Below are 22,235 nucleotides of genomic sequence, written 5' to 3'. Positions count from 1 at the left end.
CAATATCTTCTGGATGCAAATGGATACATTTAGCCAAAGCACTGGGCAAAGGAGCTCAAGCCCACTGACTGATTGCTCAAGCCTATCTGCTTTGGTACTCAGCTTCCCTTTTAGGGTGCAGAGAAGTACGGATGATCTCTGCCTGAACAGGGGGGAGAGGATATTTGGTTCCTCCTTGCTCACTGATCTGTGGCACGGCCAATGTGTTCTGCAGTAACAATGTGAGGACTCGGATGCCGTTCTTAATATAAGCTGTACTTTGTTCTAATGTCTTTTATAGTTTAAGAATATTTAATAGCATTAGGAGGTAGTAGACAGAGCACTTACCTAGGAGTCAGGATACCTCAGATCTATTCCTGATCTACCACTGACCTATAATATCTTTGGGAAGTCACAATCTCTCTCACCTTCCCTCTGTCTTGTCCCTTTAACCCTGATCTTAGATGGGGACCTTAAGTGATACTCTAACACAAGTAGTAAAACAATGACACTGCTAGCAAGCTCACCTTACTGTATATTTTGACAAAATAACTAGTTGATTGAAAAGTGGGGAAAAATCATGATTTTTTTTGGTTTTTACAAAAATAAGTTTTCCAGCTAGCTCTGAAGACAGCGAAAAGGTCAAAATCCTTTGTAAAACACCGACTACAGTTTAAGCTACCAGTCAGTAATACCAAAAAAACCCACTATACTGTTCTGCTAGTCAGTCTTTGTGGAGTGGAAAGAGGCTTCCTTGTGCTAATTAAAGCATGCAGATTAGGGAGATTCTCCCACATAGCTGGGCATCACACTCTAGTCTGAGCACAGTGAGCATGGCCTCTGGAAAAAGACAAGTATTTATAAAGGGAGGCCTGTTTCAAGTTTCGGCCTAAATGCAGACACACTGCCATTTTGTGTGTCTTTCAGGCACAAGAACTAGAAATTCAGTCTTCTAGCATGCTAGGACAGCACTTTAATCTTCAGTGCCATTTCATAGCGAAGCGATAGACAGAAAGACTGAAGGAAAACAGATAGTGGATACAAACTGTGCTGACTTCTGGGAACAGAAATATTTTGTTGATGCACAGGGCAGAATAGTAAAGAGTTGACTGTCACAGTTAAATGGGCTATGCAATGCTGACCGAAATAGATTGGTGTGTGACCTAAGAGGATATTATTCAGACATGGGGGAACAGATTTGAGCTGTGAAAACCTTCAATTTTATAATCATTTTTTAACTGATTACATTAAATGACATTTGTTTATGATAATGTATTAAGATTTTACTATACTTGCCTCCGTTTGTCCCAGAGTTCCAGTTGCCATAACCTAGAAAAAGACCAAAAGGTGGTCAAAACCCAAAATTATATGGTAATGCCAGCTGTTCTAGCTAGAGCATAAGGAGAATCTATGCTGTCTAAGATCTGACCAAATGCACCCAAATAAGCCAGACTGTATCACAGTGGATACTCCTAAAAAGATCACAAAAACCTATATTACTCCGGAGGAATTCTACACCTCTGAGCATATAGAATTCATGTCCCCCACAGATAAGGATGGGGAAGCAAAGGGAAGTCTCAAGAGTGGTCATGTGTCTCTCCCCAGCAGCACAGCACCCAGAGCAGCCAGAAGAGAGGCAAACTGGGGGGACGGGGTGCCCTCCCATGAGCATAGTTTAGGGAGGAGAGGGGGTATTGCTCCCTTAACAGAACCGATGGGGGCTGTGTGGGGTCACATGCCACTGCCTATTTCTGAGAGTGCAGAGCTGCCTGGATGATGGAGAGTGCCCCTCCCGCTAGCTGACTCTGCCTCCTTGGTCCTGGTGCCAGTCATACCCCTCTTCTATCATAGAATATCAGGGTTGGACGGGACCTCAGGAGGTCATCTAGTCCAACCCCCTGCTCAAAGCAGGGCCAATCCCAAACTAAATCATCCCAGCCAGGGCTTTGTCAAGCCTGACCTTAAAAACCTCTAAGGAAGGAGATTCCACCTTAATGAAAAAGTTTTTCCTAATATCCAACCTAAACCTCCCCCACTGCAACTTGAGACCATTACTCCTAGTTCTGTCATCTGCTACCACTGAAAACAGTCTAGATCCCTCCTCTCTGGAACCCCCTTTCAGGTACTTGAAAGCACCTATCAAATCCCCCCCTCATTCTTCTCTTCTGCAGACTAAACAATCCCAGTTCCCTCAGCCTCTCCTCGTAAGTCATGTACTCCAGCCCCCTAATAATTTTTGTTGCCCTCCGGTGGACTCTTTCCACATCCTTCTTGTAGCGTGAGGCCCAAAACTGGACACAGTACTCCAGATGAGGCCTCACCAATGTTGAATAGAAGGGGAATGATCACGTCCCTCAATCTGCTGGCAATGCCCCTACTTATTCAGCCGAAAATGCCATTAGCCTTCTTGGCAACAAGGGCACACTGCTGAATATGAGTCAACTTCTCGTCCACTTTAACCCCAGGTCCTTTTCTGCAGAACTGCTGCCTAGCTATTCGGTCCCTAGTCTGTAGCAGTGCATGGGATTCTTCCGTCCTAAGTGCCAGACTTTGCACTTGTCCTTGTTTAACCTCATCAGATTTCTTTTGGCCCAATCCTCTAATTTGTCTAGGTACCTCTGTATCCTATCCCTACCCTCCAGCGTATCTACCACTCCTCCCAGTTTAGTGTCAGTTCTATGCGTGCTGGGAGCCATCCTGTTTTCCATACAATGGTAAGTGCCACTGGTGGGTCATTGCAAGGGTGGCTGAAGGGGGAAAAGAGGCAGTGGGGAAGAAAGGGGGACGGGATGTAGGAGTGAGGGGAGGGAGATAGGAGCAGTGGAGAAAGGGATAGGATGGGGAAGAGAAGCGGATGGGGGCGATCCTGGTGCTGGCAGCAGCTGGGGCTCCCCTATTAAGCAGGCCCACTGAACCCCCACCCTGACGAGCCCCCCGCACCTGGACCACCCTGACGAGCCCCCCGCACCTGGACCCCCACTGAGTCCTAATCGGCTGCACCCAGACCCCCAAACCCAGCAAGTCCCACTCCCAGACCCCCTCGCTGAATCCCATCTCTCTCCACCTGGACCCCCCTGCAGAGTCCCATTATCCCTGCATCTGGAACCTCCCTTGTGCATCCAGATCCTCCACTGAGCTTCCCCCACCCAGGGTGCCCCACACAAAACCCTCTTATCCCACATCTAGATCCACCTACACTAAGCCCTCCACAGTTAGACCCTGCTGGGCTTAGCCTGCCTGCCCACAACTGGTGCAGAGCCCAAGGTTGTTTCTGCAGCAGGCCCGGCCCTTGTGCTGTGCTAGGGTCAAGTGCAGCCTCACTGCAGAGTCCCTGTTCAATGGGTGGGGGGCCTGCAGGGTGATCTCCCTCCTCTGTGCAGCCAGTGGTCTGTGCTCACCACTGCTATGCTGGAGCCTCCACATTTATTTATTAACAAATAAAATTTGCAAAATTTTAAAAATATTGTGTGCAGCATTTTTATTTTCCTGGCGCAGAATTCCCTCAGGAGTACCATATCAACAACAAGTAGGAAACATGTTCTAGAGCAGTGGTTTTCAAATTTTTTTGCTGGCGACCCAGTTGAAGAAAATTGTTGATGCCTGTGACACAACGGAGCTGGGGGATGAGGGGTTTGGGAGGGGCTCAGGGCTGGGGTAGGAGTGCGGGCTGCGGGATGGGGCCAGGAACGAAGGGTTTGGGATGCAGGAGCGGGCTCCAGGTGTGTGGGAGGGCCTCAGGACTGGGGAAGGGGGTTGGGGTGCGGGAGGGGGTCAGGGCTCTGGGGTGGGGGGTTTGGGTGGGGGCTCAGGGCTGGGAGCACGGGGTTGGTGCATGGGCTTACCTTGGGCAGCTCCCAGTCAGCGGCATGGTGGGAGGGAGGGGGTTAAGGCAGGCTGGTCCCTACCTGTCCTTGCACCACGGACCATGCTGCACCCTGGAAGTGTTCAGCAGCAGGTCCAGCTCCTAGGTGGAGTCGTGCAAGCAGCTCCATGTGGCTCTCACCGTAGGCATCACCCCCCAAGCTCCCATTGGGTGGTTCCCGGCCAATGGGAGTGTGGAGCTGGTGCTCGGGGCAGGGGACGGACCTGCTGCTGGCCACTTCCGGTGGTCAGAACAGGTAGGGACTAGCCTGCCTTAGTCGGGCAGCACTGCCAACAGGACTTTTAATGGCCCAGTCAGTGGTGCTGACCAGAGCCACCGTGACCCATTATTGGGTCGCGACCCACAGTCTGAAAACCACTGCTCTCGAGAGTAAGGACACTACTCATGAGTTTCTGTATAATGTTATTTTAATTCAAGCTTAAGTTTCTAGCACTTGTGACTGAAAAGATACCCTTCCAACGGGAACTGGTGAGTTTTGTTTTTCAATATCTATAGAAAGATGCAGCTTGGAACAAAGGCTGTTATTTGCCCAAGGCCTAGATCACAGCAACATCTTGGACTGGAAGGGAAGGAATCACTCACTGGCAACTTGCTTTGCATCTGGTAATACAGTCTTAGGGACGGAATATGCTCTCCATTGCCTGTGCCCTCACTAGGGGCTTGTCTCCAGTACAAAATTTGTCATTTACTGACAGGTGCCATCATACCAGTGCAGAACATGGATTAGCTGCAATGGTAACCATGGCCAAAACAGTCAGCACCACTGGATTTTAACCAAAGTTTCTGAACCCCCACTGCCAAATCCTTAGTACACAAGAATCTGCCTGCTAGGTTAGGTTCGGTTCTGAAAGATTCAATAGGTGTGAATCCCCCTATGTGGGCTCCCAAATTCCTATCCAGACCCAGAGTAGGACTACACTGGATCTGCTACAAAGATTGTCTGTTGCAGAGAAGGGAACAGGACTGATCACCAAAAAAGTTGTGAGTCAGTAGCTTTTTAAAACTGGCATTATCGTCTCCTCTTAGAACCTAGAATACACAAGTTTCCTGACTAGTTTTAGCATTTTCCTACATCGGCAATAGTGCTGCATTTCTAGCCCTACAAGAGGCTGACTGCCATGCTTCTGTTTGATGCTGGTACAGAAAGGTGACTCCTTAAGATTACACACACCTCAATAGGTGCCACATACAAAGCGAGCTCACCTCTTAAAGTTACCATCAAGTCACTGAGAATTTTAGTTAGAAACTGGAAGACTTCACACTAGACGATACCAATTTTAAACAGACAACTCCATTCAAGAACGGAGTTACATAGAGATGTGTAGTCTTAGTTCTTCTAAAGATAAGGAACAGAGATTTAATGCCTACTTCCAATACAAAGATAGGAGGGTTTTGCTTTACCTTTGCTTCTTCTACATGTCTGGGTATATTTTAAGCCACTTTATATCAGAGATACAGAAGTTAATACAGAACCTATTAAGCTGTAAGTCATGCCTCCTGTATATACAAAACATTTATAGAGAATCCTTTACCAAAGAATCATTTAACCACAGATATATGAACAGATAATGGAATCTTATTAACTTTTCTGCTAATCGAATCACCTGTACAGAGAAACTGAATGACTATAGACATAATATACTGCAGGAAAGGGAACAGAAGGGCAACCAACAACTCAAGTTACAACAGGGCTAAACTCTAGCCTAGACATACCTTAAGTATCAACCAAAGTTATATTTCTGGAAGATTTGAGTAGAACCTGGATGTAGGGCCAGGTCCATCATTCACCCCACCACCGCACTCCACTCATTTCATAAGGCCAGAGACATCAAAAAGTAACTGTATTAGATGAAGACTGGTGAATTAAGTGCAAGAATCCCTAGTCTGGTCTCACCGTCTGTGTTAGTAGCTGGCAATTTCTGGCACCCAATTCCCAAAGTCAACCACAGTTCCCAAAGTCAACCAATTTCTTGTGTTATGCCACATTCATCTAGCTTCAAAGTCTGCACACGTTCTTCCAGGGCTGAGCTATTTAGTTGTTTGTTTGTTTTTTTTAATTTTAATACGGGCATCTATTTTGCAAGAGATACTCATCTCATAAATGTGTTTTCTAGGTGAACAATGATAAAAATGTATGTATATCGAGCCATTACTATTTTCTACTCCTACCCCCACCTCCTCCTCAAGAAATAATCCTATAATCCATACAAGCATTAACACAGACCTCAGATTAAAGCTTCTAATTCCACAAAAATGAAAATCGAGAAAGCCTCAAGTAACATATATTCTTAATATTTGCAACAGCCTACAAGGTTGCAGTCAAGGAGTACATCCTGAAAACTTTCATCTCCCAATATAAAATGCATTCTTGTTTTGAGGAGGGCTACATGCTTCACATCACTTTTACCCTATTTCTACAAAAATAAGACTTTCCCTACAAACTGTATAATAGACAAGCAAAAACTCTATAGTTCCTTCCAATATACACCACATCAAAGCTCTTTACCATACTATTTAATAAGGATTCTTAACTTTTATCCACTGATGACCCCCCAAACCAACCACTTCTCCTTCTACAATGCTGAAACAGCACAAAAGGTTCTGGGATGTGGCAATGAAAAGAGCTAGCAGTTTGCTTTTTCAAGTTCTTTTGCATATGATGGAGAGGGGAGGGCACCCAGAGCCACTGGGACAAGGGAACACACAGAGAAGCCCCAGTTTGAGGGTGGGTTGCAGAGACTAAAATAGAGGGGGATGTGAGGGTGGCATTCAGGGAACTTGTGCGGGAGAAAGAGGGATACAATGAGCTGCAGGTGCATGTTATGAGCTGGACATACAGAAGCAACAAATTCTATGACCCTCTAGTTATTTTATGGATGACTGAAATCAGTTATTACAGTCAATGCATGTGAACTCAATCATTTAATATTTAAAAATACACCAAGCAAAAATTGTTCATAACATTTTCCATAAGGAAGTACAACTTTCCCCTACAAGATAGATTCAGTTCAGAAGGTTCTTCACAACCATAACAAATGGAAACAGTTTTTACATTAAGCCTTAGAATCTGTAGAAAATTATAGCAGTTCCATGACCCTATGGTTGAGAATCCTTGCCATACCTGCACAACATTGAACAGGCTGCCACCTTGGGGAAGAAAGGCAGCAATACAGTGGCCAGCTATCACAGTGCACAGTTGAGGTATGGGTCTTGATAAGTGAGATTTTCACCACTGATCAAGGTGAACCCCCTATATTTAGATACAAAAGTGTCAAGCAAAGCAGGAGTTACAAACCCAATTATACTATTAATTTGTCCAAATTGCACACATTGTATTGGAAGGTAACGTTCTGAACATTCCACATACAATTGAGTATACCAGAATAAGGCAAATTTCATAGCTAGATTAATAGTCTTTCAGCAGTACAGTAGTATTGAATCTGAGCTCTAAGGTTAGTACTTTCCCTGCCTCCCCCAACAACCTCTCTCATTTTATTTAATGCAAAATGTGTAACCCAGCACCCAAAGGCAGTTTATTGCAACCACACTGAGGAAGAAAAAAAATCTCAAACCTGTAGCAAAAAGCAGCAAAGCTGCAAATTCTGGGCTCCCAGCCGAATACCCGAGACTCTCAAAGGACAACTTCAACTACCTTTTCCTTTGTTTCAACAGAGGGTAGGAGAAGCAGGGATTGATGCCCCCTCTCATATGCAGAATCCCACATGCCTTGTCACCCTGGCTGGGTATAAATCTCAATTTCTCTCTCCCGAGCTCATCAGATGCAGGGGGAAGGGAAGAATCTGTGCCAGCTTTATCCTGCTTATTCCCCCACCCTCCCCCAAGCTCATCAGCCAGGGATACTGGTGCCAACTTCTTCTTCTTCCTCCTTATTACATGCCCTCCAAAGCCCATGCAATGGTGTGAGGGGGAAAGGAGAGAAAATATCACCATCACCTTCTCCACCCTTATCATACCCCATTCCTTCAAGCAATGGTGAGTGTATGTGAGGAAGCAATGTAAATTCCTTCCATCATCGCCAAGATGATGCAGTGACAGTAAGGTAAGGGTATAATCAGTTCCACCTTTACCCTCACAGTCTCCAAAACTCACAGCTGACAGACAATATTACCAGTGCTGGGTTTCCCTCTCCCTCATTATTTATTACACACATACTCACACCAATGCAATGCTGCATACAAGGGGAAACCACGTCAGCTTCTACTCTAGTTATTATGCCCCCATCACCAGAGGCCCATTCAATGTTATGTATGGCAGGATAGCAGAGCCAACTCCTTCTCCTGGTTATTACATCCCTCCAGAACCTGTTGTAATGGTGTGTGTGTGTGTCCTCCCTCCCCTTGTATATCTTCCCATATGTCCAAAACCCATGTAATGCAAGATGGTTGGTGGTGTATGTCAGGGTGTCAGGGGCAGAATCCCCCCATCCCCAGAAGGCCCCAGGCAATTCTGTTGTGTGGTGTGTGCGTGTTGACTGCCAGCTCTCCCCACACAGTGCTACACAATGGGAATGAGCTACGTATGCATGTGTGTGTGTGTGTCAGTGCCAGACACACACACACCCCAAACTCCATAACACATTGTGTGGTGGAGATAATGTGTGTATGGGGAGTATCAGGCACCCTGTAATGCTGTGTGGTAGGGGGAGGGGATCAGTGCCCCACTAGGCCCCACACTGTGCAATAGGGGAACAGGGTCAGCACCAACACCCCACCACGCCCCACACCAGCCTCCCTGCAGGCCCCACACTGTGCCATGCACCACAGGGTCAGAGCCAGTGATGATCTCCCTGCTGTGCCATGCAGCAGGGGGTCAGGACCAGTGCCAGCCCTCCTCCCCCTTGGAGCCCGTGCTAACCCCCATACCATGCCATGCAGCAGGGGGGTCAGGGCCAGTGCCACCCGCATGCCATGCCGTGCAACCCGCATGCCATCCCAGGCCATGTTTGCAGTAGGCTGTCAGGGTCCGCCAGCTCCAATCCCTTCAGGCCCCGTGCCATGCGCTAGGGGGTCAGTGGCGGCGGCCCCCCCTGCAGATCTAGGGCAGCTCTGTGCTATGGGGCCGGGGTCAGAACCGGCCCGGCCCCCACAAGCCCCATGCTCATGCGGCGGGTGGAAAGCGACGGTCAGGTCCCCACCCGCCGTCCCACCAGCCCCACGGCGGAGGCGGTGCGCAATAAGGAGCGAGCTCCCGGGCCAGCCCTTCGCCCGCGTCCAGGCCCGCCCCGGGGCGCCGAGGGCACGGGGAGAGCTCGGAGCAGGGCCCGCAGGCCGCGGGGAGGGACGGGGGAGCGGGGGCACCGCAAAACCCCCCTCACAGACGGGGGCAGCCGGCCCCCTCCCCGAGAGCCCGGCCCCGGCAGCCTCTCACCTGAGTAGCTCATGACAGCAGCTCCACGTCCCACGCTCACCTCACACACTCACCCCGGCCCGCGGCTGCCTCCTGCGACAGACGGTAACGGCAGCTGTCCAGCCCCGCCTCCCGACCGCATTGGCCGCGCTGCTCCGCCCACCCGCAAGTCATTGGTGGCCGGGCCTGCCACGCGCCGCCTCCCGCCCTGTCCACCGGAGAAATTTCCCGCTGTGCTCTGTTGCCATTAGAAGAAAAAAGCCGTCAATCAAAATCACTCTTACTTTCCATAGGGTGGGCAAATGTCAATCAAGAACCTCTTCAAATACGAAAGGCGGACATTAACGTCAATCGAAATGATTTTAAGAGCTCATTGGTCACGCTATTTGTCAGTCATTAAACGCCAAAGCAGAGCAGTGACGCCTGTCTAGGCTCCAGGCAGAGGAGAAGGAAGGAGTGGATGACACCCGGCACGTGGAACGCCCTGGGAACCAGATGAGTCCTGAAGAGAGAAGTCACAAAATCCCAGAAGCTACAGCATAAATACCACGAGCCGTACAGCACGGCACACCGGAGAGATGGCAAACTGAATTAAATATAATGATAATCTGGCAACACACGCAGAGGATGCAGCTGCTTGTGGTGAACCAGGAACCATCTGCAAAATGACCCGGCTTAACAGTGGTAAACGACAGACACCATCAAACACTCTCATCAAAAACAAACAAGGACACCTCCTAACAACCGAAAAAGAACAAGAAATGCGCTGGACAGAGCATTTCAAAGAACTGCTGACCGGAGAGCCACCTAAAGAGGAAGCAAACATCAAGGAGGCAAAGAAGATCTAGATATCAACACAGACATCCCAACTAAGGAAGAGATCATTCAAGCCATCAAATCCTTAAAAAATGGGCAAGCTCCTGGCAAGGAAAACTTGAATGCAGAATTGTTCAAGGTAAATCCTAAATTAGCAGCATCTATCCTGGCCCCTCAATTTACATCAGTCTGGGAAAGGGAAAAAGTGCCAGATGCGTGGACCAATGGGGTTATAGTGAAGATACCAAAGAAAGGAACTCTCAGTGATTGTAATAATATAACACTTTTATCTGTGCCAAGCAAGGTATTGCGTAAGATCATAGTCCAGCGTATATCAGAGGCAGTTGATAGCATTCTCAGAAAAGAGCAAACTGGTTTTTGGAAAGGACATGGATGCACAGACCAGATTTTCACTCTACGAAACATAATAGAAGAGTGCTTAGAATGGCAACAGCAACTCTACATAAAGTTCATATAATTTGAGAAGGTTTTTGATAGCATTCACAGGACCAGCCTATGGCGCATTCTGCAGGCATATGGAATTCCTTTCCATATAATCAACGTCATCAAAAGCTTCTATTTCAACTTTACATGCAGTGTTGATCACAGTGTGCTCAGTGTTGAATTCAAAACAGCAGTACATCAGGGGTGTGTCATGTCTGCAATCCTCTTTAACATTGCCATCGACTGGGTAATGCGATGTACAACAGAAGACATGCCAAGAGGCATTAAATGGACACTCTTCTCATCCCTTGAAGACCTGGACTTCACAGATGATGTCACTCTCCTATCACATACCCAACACCATATACAAGGAAAAACAACTCCACTCAACATATTCAGCGAGAAAATTGGACTGAAAATCAACTGCAATAAGGTAATCATGATCTTTAATATGGCCTCACCATCACCCGTACGGATAGAGGATTATGTTCTCACCAATATAGAAACATTCACATACTTGAGCGACACCATCAGCCAGGATGGTGGAACAAGCCAGGACATCCGGAACAAAATCAATAAACTCAGGAACACCTTCAGGAGCTTAAATACAGTCTGGAAATCATCAAAATACAACACCGAAACCAAACTCAAGATTTATCAGAGCTGCGTACTTTCAACACTACTTTATAGTGCAGAATGCTGGGGAATGAGAAAGTAGGACATGTCCAAACTCTCTTCATTCCATAAACTTACCTCAGAAAAATCCTCTGCATCTTTTGGCCCAGAACAATCTCCAACCAAGATCTTTTGACACAGTGCAACCAAGAGGATCTGAGTATCATCATTGCCTGGAGGCACTGGAGATGGATCGGTCATGAGCTTCGGATGGAAATTGATTCCACCACCAGAGTAGCAATAAGATGGACACCTGAAGACAAGCGAAAACAAGTCCACCCAAAAACAATATGGCGAAGAGCTGTGGAAGCTGCGCTGAAAAACCTGGGGCACAGCTGGGAAGACTTTCCAGAAACAGACAGGAGTGGAGGAGCTTCGACACTGCCCTAAACGCCAGAGGCGTAATAGGAATATGATGATGATGACTGATGATGATGAAATGCCAAAGCAAGGAGGGGGGATTGGCTGAGATAACTGTCAATCAGGAGGCAGGGTCACGGGCAGTATCCTGCTCTCTGGTTGGTCAGAAGGAGGCAGGCTAGGCTGGCCTTAGCTGTACACAGACCCGCTTCACCTTAGGTACAATGGCAGCTCGGTGGGGTTGTGATGCTGCGGGCCCGTGTTAGGGCGGGGACCCAACACAGGCTGGCTAGGCTACGGTGCCTCCGCAGGGACATGGGGCAGTGCAGCTGTCAAAGCCTCCCTGCCGGGCGGCCCGAGGCCCAAGCCAGGCTTCCAAGCTGTGGCGCGCAGCTGGCTGGAGCCCGGCAGTGCCCAGGCCGGCCCATGAGGGTGGTGGCACCTTGCCCCTTGGGCGGGACACAGCGGAGTTAGCGCAACCTGCAGCTGCTGCACACTGAGGCGTCTGCCCTGGAGCGGGGGCGGGATCCCCAGCGTGGCAGCCGCATCTGCACGATCAGGGACGGGGGCTGTGCTTGGGAGGGCACCACAGCGGCCGGGGGGAGGCTTGGTGCCGCTCGCTGCACTCCCCACGCGGCTTCCAATATACTGAGGAGTGGCCTGCGTCAACAGCAGGCCTGTCCTCCCTTCCCCCGCAGAGAGCCCCCCATAACCGGGCCTGGCCCTGCGTTCCCCTACTGAACCAGCCGTGGGCCCCCCAGTCCTGCAGAGCCAACCATGGGCGTCCCGGTCCCACCTTCGCTGCTAAGACACTGCTGGGCCCTGCAGACCTGTCTCAGCCCCACTGTCCGCCATCGATGGGCCCTGCGGACCTGGTCCCAGTCCCATCTTCCCCAATTGCGCCAGCTGTGGGCTGAACATACCCAGGCTACGGCCCCATCTTCCCCCACTTAGCCGTCAGTGGGCCTTGCAGAGTGGGGTCCAGCCACCTGTTTCCCTGCCAAGCCAGAGATGGGTCCTGCAGACCAGGCCCTGACCCCACTTTCGTCCACAATGGGCCCCACATACCCAGACCCAGTCCTGCCTTCCCCCACCATACTATTGATGAGCCCCATGTACCCAGGCCCAGTCCTGCTTTTCCCCACCAAGCCATCAGTGGGCCCTGCAAACCTGGCCCTGGCCCAGCTTTCCCCTGCTGAACCATCCATGGGCCATGCAGACACAGATCTGGCCCTCCTCTCCACCCCTTGCATCCCCCAGTGTATACTCCAGGAGGTGAGGGCAGCCTTACTACCTGCCTCTCGTGCTTTTCTTGAGCGGGCCCTGCGGGAGGGTGCTCTCTGTCCACCCCTCACCTCTGGCCCTCCAGACCTCACCATCAGGCCCCTGTCCCATGAGGCCTCCCCGCTGCACCACCTGAGCAGACTGTGTGACCTGTGAACTGCGTCCAGGAAACAGCTGCTCCTCACCCATCACTTCCTCAACCTCATGTCTGACCCCCACACCCGGGACCTCCTACCATCCACGGAAGGTGAGGAACACCGGTGGGCCAGTTTGTATTCCATCTTGGTCCCGCTGTCCACCCGGGATATTAGTTGGCAGCTCATTCATAGAGCCCTGAGCGCAGGTGTGGTTCACCACCTCCCCTGACACCTGCTCCTTCTGCGTTGAGTGGGAGATCCTGGCGAACATCTACTTTGAGTGTGCCAGATTGCAGCCCCTTTTCTGGTTCCTCCAGAACTTCCTCCTCACATTCTAGCCATACTTTCCCCCTCATCTCCTGATATATGCATGCCCCACCTGTGGCCAGGGCCGTCCTTAGGATTTATGAAGCCCCTATGCAGTATTATTAAACTGGTGCCCCTACGCTCCACTGAAGGCGGTCCCCAGCTGGTGACGCTGACCCCAGTGTGTCGAGGGGGCACAGCCACCCTGCCTGCGGGCCCCCAGAACCCTCCCCCCGCATTGCTGACACACACCGAGCTTTGTACACAGCAGATGCTGTGGCAGTGACTCAAGACAGGCTTTGCGCTGTCACATGGAGGCTGCATCTTGCCAGAGCCCATGGCCTTCCTGCAGCCCCTAGCCACGCCTGGCTCACCACGAGCATTTTGACAGGAAGTACCAAGCAGTAATAACAACAACAGTAATACAAGTGTGTGCATGACAGAGAGTGAGTGTGTGACAGAGAGAGAAACTGTGTGTGTGTGTTGGGGTGTGTGTCTCACACACACAAAGAGTCTCAATCTGTATTGGGGAACTTGTGTCACTTTAAGTCCCCTCACTTCCTCCTTCCAACCCTGCACCCCCGCTGACTCACATGCAAGTTTCGCTCTGCCTGGCCGCCCCCGGAGACCAAGTGGCGCATGCAGGCAGGGTCCAGGGAGGAACTCCGCTCTGGGCAGCGGTGGGCCGGGGCTGTGCTGCTCTGGGCTCCCTGTGGCTGGGTTGGATCCAGCCGGAGTCTGGAGTCCTCAGCCGGCCTGGCTGAGGAGTGAGTGCGGGAGGGAGGATTAGGGTCGGGGAGAAGCCCGCCGGCCCAGCGCGGGAGAGGGGCCAGAGAAGAGAGGATTCCAGCAAGGGTGGTGCCCCAAATTTTCGGGTGCCCTCTGCTACCGCGTATGCTGCGTATGCCTAGGGACACCCCTGCCTGTGGCCCCATGAAGTCGCGAGACCTCCTCACATCAACCTCCTCCTGGCGTTGGCCAAGGTGGCCGTCTGCCATACCAGGAGGAGGAAGCTAGACATGGGAGGTGCTCTGTGACTGTGGGACCTATTTCTGATTGTCCCTCTAGTCATGTGTCCAGGCAGAGTTCCTCTGGGCTGCATCCACTGGCTCCCTGGATGCCTTTGAGGAGCAGTGGGTGCTGTCCAGCGTTCTGTGCTTGGTGTCCCGCACTGGACCCCTGCTTTTGACTCTGTGACCCTCACTCCTGTCCCTGTTTTTTCATTTGTTGTCCCCCACATTCGGTTGAGACCTGGATCTGGTAGCTCCTCCCCTGAGGCTAGGAGGAGGGGCTGTTGATTGTGGGTGGGCTTCCCCCACAACTGCATTGCTATTTTTACCATGAACTAGGGTGGGTATGTCTACTTCAGCTGGAGATTACACTTCCAGCTCCCATATAGACCTACCCAATCACTCTGTGCAGTAATCCAATCACTCTGCAGCTCCAATTTTATTTCACACTGTAGCTGCTCTCACTCAAACTAGACTAACTCCAGAGGAGCTAGCTCGAGTGAAGGCATAGTCTCAGAGAGCTCAGGTATAAGCAGAGGAATATTGAGTAGGAGGAGGAAGGTGGAAAGTGAAAGACTGAAGGAGCTCAGTTTATGTAACTTATCAAAGGTAAGGGTGACTTGATCACAGTCTATAAGCACATCCAGGGGGATATTTCTGACAGAGGAGGGCAGACTGAATTGCAATAGCTGGGAGCTAAAGCTATCCAAATTCACGCTAGAAATAAAATGCAAATGTCTAATAGGGAGGTGAATTAACCATTGGAATAACTAACCCCCGGATGGGGTGGATTCTCTATCACTTGGAGTCTTTTAACCAATGACTAGATGTCAAAGCTTAAACAGAAGTGATGGTAAATAACTGCATGGAGTTCACTGGCCTGTGCTAGGTAGGTCAGACTAGATAATCATTTTGGTTGCTTTTGGCCTTAAAATCGATGGCTATGAATGGTCAGCCCCAGGGGTTCAAAAATCATGAGTCAGGCTCCCAAAAAACCATGAGATTAAAAAAAAAGAATGTTTGGGAGTTCTCGTGTTTTAGCTTTTTGCATTTTTCAGTTTTTCTCTGCAACCACGAGGGCTAGAAACTGACTTTAAAAAAAAAGGCTATAATTTTCACAGAATAACGACTCCAGAAGCTGGTGCTTATAATGGATCACAAATTGATTATGGGTGAAGAATGCGATGCTGTTGCAAAAAAGACCAATGTCATTCTGGGGTGTATTAGTAGGAGTGTTGGATATAAAACATGGGAGGTAATTGCTCCATTCTGCTTGACCTTTGTGAGGTCTAAGTTGGCGTACTCTGTCCAGTCTTTAAGAAAGAAGTGGACAAATTGAAGAATCCAGAGAGCAAAAAAAATTATCAGAGTGTTAGAAAATACACCGGCCCCTCGCTAGAATGTGGGGTTCGGGATCCATGCGCGGCACCATGTTAACGCGAGGACCCCATTGTAGTGGGGCCGCGTTATCATGGATCCCAATTTAAATATTTAAATTAGGGATCCATCACCGTGACCGCGCTATACCGAATCTGCGCTATAGCGACGCACGGTCTGGTGAGGGTCTGCTGTATGACCTGTGAGGAAAGGTTGAAAGAATTGGGCATGTTTAGTCTAGAGAGGACTGAGGGGGGACATGACAACAGTCTTCAAATATGTAAAAGTTTATAAGGAGGATAGTGTCATCTGTTCTCCATGAGCGCCAAGGCTAGGACAAGAAGGAAGCGGGTTAATCTGCAGCAAGGGAGATTAAGATTAGCTAGAAGGGAAAACATTCTAGCTTTAATGCCTGTCACCACCCATCATTGCAAAAACTACTGTAATACCATGTTTAGTTCAGGTACTCATAAGTCAAGGATATTGATTAACTGGAAAGGGTTCAAAGAAGAACCACAAGAATGATTAAAGGTTTAGAAAACATGCCTTATAGTGATAGACTCAAGGCATGAATTTTTAAGAGAGAGAAAATTAACAGTTTACCAAGGGTTGTGGTGGATTCTCTGTCACTGATGATTTTTAAATCAAGATTGGATGTTTTTCTAAAAGCTCTGCTGGAGGAATTATTTCAGGGAAGTTGTATGGCTTGTGTTAAACAGGAGGTCAGACTAGATGATCATAATGGTCCCTTCTGGCCTTAGAATCTATGAAATGTAGGGAATTTTAAGAAAAATATTCTAGCCTTGACAAGGTGGGATGGAAAGAGCTGTAAAGCCAGTCTATGAGCAAATGCCTTCGGACCTTAGACTAAATACTGAAAAGAGCAGCTGCATCTTCAGTCATCACAGGAAAAACTTTTGTGGGAACACAGATGGAGAACCCATAATAAATCCCAGCTGGAGGCTAGACAGACACACAACTGTTATAAGACACAGCGTCTGAAATGGGACACTAGGATGGAAAATGGGTATGCTGGAGCAGGTTTTATTTCATATGGAGAGACACTGCAATACAACAGGAAATAGAGTATTAGAAGCAAATTTTAAAAAATGGGACTAAAATCTAGGTATCCAACAGGAACTAAAATCCTGGGATGGAGTCTGGCCAGAACAGACAAAAATAGGGAACAAATGCTAGGGAGCCGCCCATGGGACTGAAATGGCCTGCATTCTGTCTCCCACTGACTATGTAGACAGCCTGTCCATACGAGGTTGAAAGAATGCATAAGTTAGACCCCCTTAGACTTGCCTTATTACAGGTTCCTTAGCTCTTGTGGCAAGTGGGATCATCTCCCGGATCTTGCAACAGGCGAGGCTGGGGCAGGCAGCCACCGCTGGCAGTGTGAAGAATTCTAACTCCTGGGGAGGGTTTCTAGTCTTTGGCATTGTACACTCAGTAATTTCTCCCCTTATTAAGTGTCTTGCTGGCCCCATGCTGTTTACTGCAGTGTTGGGAGCTTGCTCAGGAACCAGACACGTTGGCCCGGCCCATGTTCAGGGTTTCTGTGCTAGGTGGGTTCTCTGGTGCTCTGTGAGGTTGGAGCTCCAGCTGAAGCTCTTCCCGCAGTCAGTGCATTGGTAGGGGCGCTCCCCCGTGTGGGTGCGCTGGTGCTGGGCAAGGTTGGAGCTCTGGGTGAAGCTCTTCCCGCAGTCGGAGCACTTGTAGGGGCGCTCGCCCGTGTGGGTGCCCTGGTGCCGGATGAGGTGGGAGCTCTGGCAGAAGCTCTTGTTGCAGTCAGTGCAGTAGAGCATTTCTCCTTGGATTGGAGCCCTCTCCCCCAGGGAGGGGATCTGCCCAGCGGCTGCTGCTCTCTGTCATTGCCCTCCAGCAACTCCGACCTGCCAGGACTCTCTGAGCCCGCTTCCCTGGGGATGTTCCCTTTGGGTCTACCCCCTTCCTCAGGACCTCCTTGCAGAGGGCTCTCTGCCTCCTTCTCATGATCATAGGGCGTGAGTTAAATGGGCCCGTGGTGCCCGGGCTCCAGCAATATTCAGAGCCCCGGGGGCCCAGCTCCACCAATGTTAGGGGCCAGGTCTCTCCCCCAGCCCCGCCTGCCACCCCCCAGCACCTCGCCCGAGTGTCCCCGGGCCTCCCCTTGCTGCCCAGGCTCCCAGGGAGTGGAGCACCTCTGTCTCTCCCCTGCAGCTGCATCCTGCCTCCCTGCATCAACTGCCGCCGCAGGGTCCTAGTGCCCCCAACTCCACAGCCAGGGCAGGCTGACCCTGAGCCTGCCCTTCCCCCTCAGACACTTTCATTTTCCAACGGCACCCTCCACTAGCACAGGGGGCCCCTCTGCCCACAGTCACCGCTCCTGCCCCATGCTGGACAAGGGGAAGCCCCACCCCCCACCCCCAGCGAAGCTACAGTGAGGGGCAGCAGCAAGGGAGGAGGTGCACATGTGATAGCAGCCCCCCCCCCCCCACGGCACCCACCGCAGGGGAGGTGAGGGGGCTTCCTGTGCCTGAAAGGGGCCCTAGGAGCACGTGCAATGGCAGTGGTGCGAGGTGAGTGTGGTGCAAGGGGGAAGTAGGGGGGCCCTCCCCTGGAGCTCACTGCTGCCTTCAGGGAGAGTGCTGGGGGAATCCTCCTCTCTGGCCCTTGCCCCGGGGCAGCCTGTCTGCACCCCAAACCCCACATCCCCAGCCCTGTCCCACCCCAGAGCCCTCACCCTCTGCACCCCTACCCTCAACCCTCTACCCCAGCCCTGAGCCCCTCCCACACCGCAAACCCCTCATCTCCAGCCCTCTGCCTGAGCCCCCCGCACACCTCAAACCCCTCATCACCAGCCCCACCCCAGAGCCCTCACATTTTTACATTATTTTAAAAAATATACAGTAACTCCTTGCTTAATGTTGTGGTTATGTTCCTGAAAAATGCTAATTTAAGTGAAACGATGTTAAGTGAACCCAAGGAGAGACCCCCCCTCCTTTCCAGCCAGAGCTCAGGGGCTGCTGCAGTAGGAGAGAGAGGGAGAGACCCCCCCTTTTTCCCAGTCCCAGCTTGGGGACTGCTGTGGCAGAGAAGAGGGAGAGACCCCCCCCTCCACCCCTTCCCAGCCCCAGCTTGGGGGCTGCTGCGGTGGGGGAGAGAGGGTACATCCATTGCATTAGAAAGATTAAGACCACTGATATTAAAATATGAGTTGTGTGCTTTTATGTGTAGAACAAAAAAAGTTAATTATTATTTAGGGGGTTTTTTTAATATAGCACTTTTATCCAAAGTGCTTTACAATAGTTAGCTAACAGTACAAACAACATTTGGAAAGATCATTAAGTGGTCCTCCATGACCCTCAGCAATTTTCAAGTGGTCCGTGGAAAAAAAAATTTGGGAGCCACTGCTCTAATTAATCAGCAACGTAACAATAAAACAACGTTAACCGGGACGACTTTAAGTGAGGAGTTACTGTATATTGGCTTACAAGGCTGGGGGGAGGAGACTTGGATCTGTTCTGGGCACCACCAAAAATTATACAAACCTGTCGCCCCTGTTCACGATCCCATCTGCTGGAATAAAAGAGAATCCAGGCATCACTCACTCACTTGCCCCCTGGGTTGGGAGGAAAGAGGAGCTGCAACACAAGAATTTTTGGGGGCAAAAACTGGAAAGGGGAATTTGCAAAAAAGGTTTGCTGTTGGACCTAACAGAGAGCACTGTCCCTTTAAGGGCATGCTTATTACAGGGCCTCTGTCTCTTTAAAGCCAGGCATTCTGGCAATTGTTGGGTCTAGAGCTCAGTCATAGTCGGCTGAAAGCAAGGCCTGCTGGGATTAGACAGATAAAAAGCCAAGCTGCTGTAGTAGTAGAAAAAGGGCTCTTTTCTGGGGTAAGCAGCTATGGGTGTTAGGTCTTTTCTGGCCTGAGCTTGGAGAAGGAACCTGTCTGGAACTATGAGCCTACGCTGATGAGAAAGCTAAGAATTCCCTGCAGCTCAGCAAAGTGAAAGGGCTGTCATCAGAGTCCAGTGGGAGGGCTAAGGGGAGCCTCTGTAGCTGAGAGGTGGAAGGCCACTGTGATCCAAGGGCGGCTGGACTGTCTGCAGACTGTAGTCTAGAAGCATAAGGATAAAGTGTGGCTGGAATTGGGGGAGGGTGTCCTGTGCCAAGTATTGGAATATTTTGGGCCATTAATAAAACCAAGACCTGGGAAGTCAGGCTACTTTGGAACTACAGCTGAGGGGGTGTGTGTGACACAATGTTGCCAACTCCAGTGACCTCTATTGTGTGATATTTGGTGTCTGCCTTAAAGCCCTACTGGCTGGAATTAAGAGATTGCATGAGAATTTCTGCTTTAACTCTTCAGAGAGGTTTCCTGCATTCCTGGCTGCAAAATACTGCTTGAAAATGTGAGTGCTTGTGTGCATCCTGAATCTCAAAATCAAGAAGGCAGATAAACCTGGTTTTGTTTTCTTAAATCTCATGTTTTTTAAGTCATTCATGGTATTTTGGGGGGAGGGAAGGGGAAGAGAGAAGCTGACAGTTTTTGAATACTTGTAGTTGGGGATAACAACAGTCACTGGTGGGGGGTGGGAACTGAGGCACAACTGTCATTCCCCCCCGCCCGTGTTGGAGGAGTGAGTTGAACCTCCTACACAAACAGACCAAGCACTGTGTTACCCAAACATGTCTGGAGCTGATAGGCAAGGAAAGCCGATGAGCAGCTGAAGTAAAACAGAGAGCATAGATGAAGCGAGGGACAGCCACCAAAAATCCAGCTGGATTGATAAAACTAGAGCGTCTCCCCTCCAGCTCGCACCATAAAAGAACTCCTTCTCCCATTATTACAGTGGCTTGGCTTTTATAGCCTTCTCATCTCAGCAGGCCTTGCTCTCAGCCTGTCAACACATGAGCTATAGGTACTACAAGTCCCAGAACACCTGTAATATGAGTGCTCTTAAAGGCTGAACAGCAAAACTTTCTTGCAAATTCCTCTCTCCCCCCTCCCCCCCGCCACAAATATTCCGTTTTGCAGTTCCCCTTTCCTCCCAGTCATCAGTGGGTAGATTAAAAAAATCCAGCATTTCAACAAAGGCATCAAAGAAGAGTTTATGCTTCATCTTGTTTCAATATTACCTCTCCCTGTACTGCCATGGAGTGAGCTGGCTGGTTTACAAGGCAGAATGGGGAGAGAGGCTGCTGGGCTGTGCACCCCCAGAACTAGTTTGGGATACCCTGCTAGGCTGTGCATGCTTTTCCCCATGTGGCCCTGGAGTTGGCTGGTTTGTGCTGGGGGAACCCTACTGGGCTGTGCATTTACTGCCCTCCACCCCCCGCATTCTCCCATACAGCTAGCTGATTGGGTTCAAGGGAGAACCCTGTTGGACTGTGTATTTTCCCCACCCTTCCCCCATGCTGCCCTGGAGTTGGCTGAGTTGCAGGCGGAGGGACCAGCTAGGCTGTGCATCTCTGCATCACCCCTGGTGCTGCAGGGCAGTGCACCGCCTCCCCACCCCTATGCTGCTGTGGAGCTGGCTGGGTTGGGGGTCTCTATAGGGTGGTGTAACCCCCGTGCTGCCCTTGGGCTGGCTGCGTTGCGGTCCCTGAATGGCAGTGCAATCCCCGTGCTGCCATGGGGCTAGCTGGGTTGGAGGGCGTGTCAAGGCTGATTCCCCACTCTGGCACTTTGATTGCAGAAGGTGGGGGCCCGCAAAGGTTTGTATTAATCTCACAAAGTTACAGCTTTTTTCTGACCTTGGATGGGTAGATGCTGCCACCACCCAAGTGCAGAACCCCTTTGAGAACCCAGGAAGGCGCACTTGGGAATTCCTTCCTGTGGGGTGCCCTCAAGCCCTTTAACCCCCTCTCCGCTGGGGAAGAGCTGAGAAAGGGTGAGGGGGAATGGAAATCAGCTGTTGTCACCGACTAATTAAACAACATGTGCACAAACCTCTTAAGACACAAAAATCTAATCCTGTTCTTAAAAAAGGTAAATTTTATTAATTTAAAAAAAAAAGAAGAAAATACATCTGGGAATTTAGGCTTTTGCTAGATTAAAAAAAAAACCAACTACAAGGATTGAGCATCAAGAATAGCTTTCTTGAGGTCTAGCTTAAAGGTTACAAGCAAAACAAAAGCACCTGGGGTTAGCACAGAGGAATCCACAGCCATAAAGAAATAAAAGGGATAAACCTAATTGCATCTTCCTAGACATTTCCTGATCTACTTACATATCTGGGGTTTTAGGTGAGTAGTTTCTAGGTATGATACTGATGATTTTTCATACCTGGCCCAAGCTTCTCACGGTATTACTGCTCCGTCTGCCTCTCCCCAAGAACAACCACAGACAGACAAAAGGGGAGCCTTGTTTCAATTTTAAAAAGTTCTAGCCTTCCCTCTGGCTCTTTTGGCCAGGTGCTTACTCCCTTTCTTTTACCTATGCATAGCGGTAAGACTTTTTAACCCTCTACAGGTAGAGCAATTAGCGAACAGCTACTAAGGGGGATTTTATAGCTATTGGCTGGTTGGGTGTCCATAAGGGAGCTCCCCCCCTTCATTTATCACAGGGGGGTTCCCTGTAGGGTGGTGCACGCCCCCCCCCCCC

General features: G+C 49.9%; 1 protein-coding gene across 5 annotated transcripts in view; it reads right to left on the bottom strand.

Annotated features, from left to right (window-relative positions):
- LOC102930066 (zinc finger protein 883) overlaps nt 1-19,438 on the bottom strand; it is a 38,071-nt gene extending 18,633 nt beyond the window's left edge. For 2 of the 5 annotated variants that reach the window (XM_043532984.1, XM_043532985.1), the window contains exons 1-2: nt 9,251-9,418; nt 1,276-1,308 (exon numbers count right to left, since the gene is read on the bottom strand). In XM_043532984.1, the coding sequence (XP_043388919.1) occupies nt 1,276-1,308; nt 9,251-9,263 (46 nt within the window). In that variant the 5' untranslated portion in view covers nt 9,264-9,418. Of the gene's footprint in view, nt 1-1,275; nt 1,309-9,250; nt 9,419-19,199 lie in introns of those variants that run through there. The other 3 variants (XM_043532982.1, XM_043532983.1, XM_043532990.1) reach the window with 2 other exon arrangements.
- Between the last annotated feature and the right edge of the window lie 2,797 nt (nt 19,439-22,235).

The sequence above is a fragment of the Chelonia mydas genome, chromosome 20, assembly GCF_015237465.2.
Source record: "Chelonia mydas isolate rCheMyd1 chromosome 20, rCheMyd1.pri.v2, whole genome shotgun sequence".
Lineage (NCBI taxonomy): Eukaryota > Metazoa > Chordata > Testudines > Cheloniidae > Chelonia > Chelonia mydas.
The sequence above is the reverse complement of the archived record's forward strand: the minus strand, read 5'-3'. Positions and strand labels throughout refer to the sequence as shown.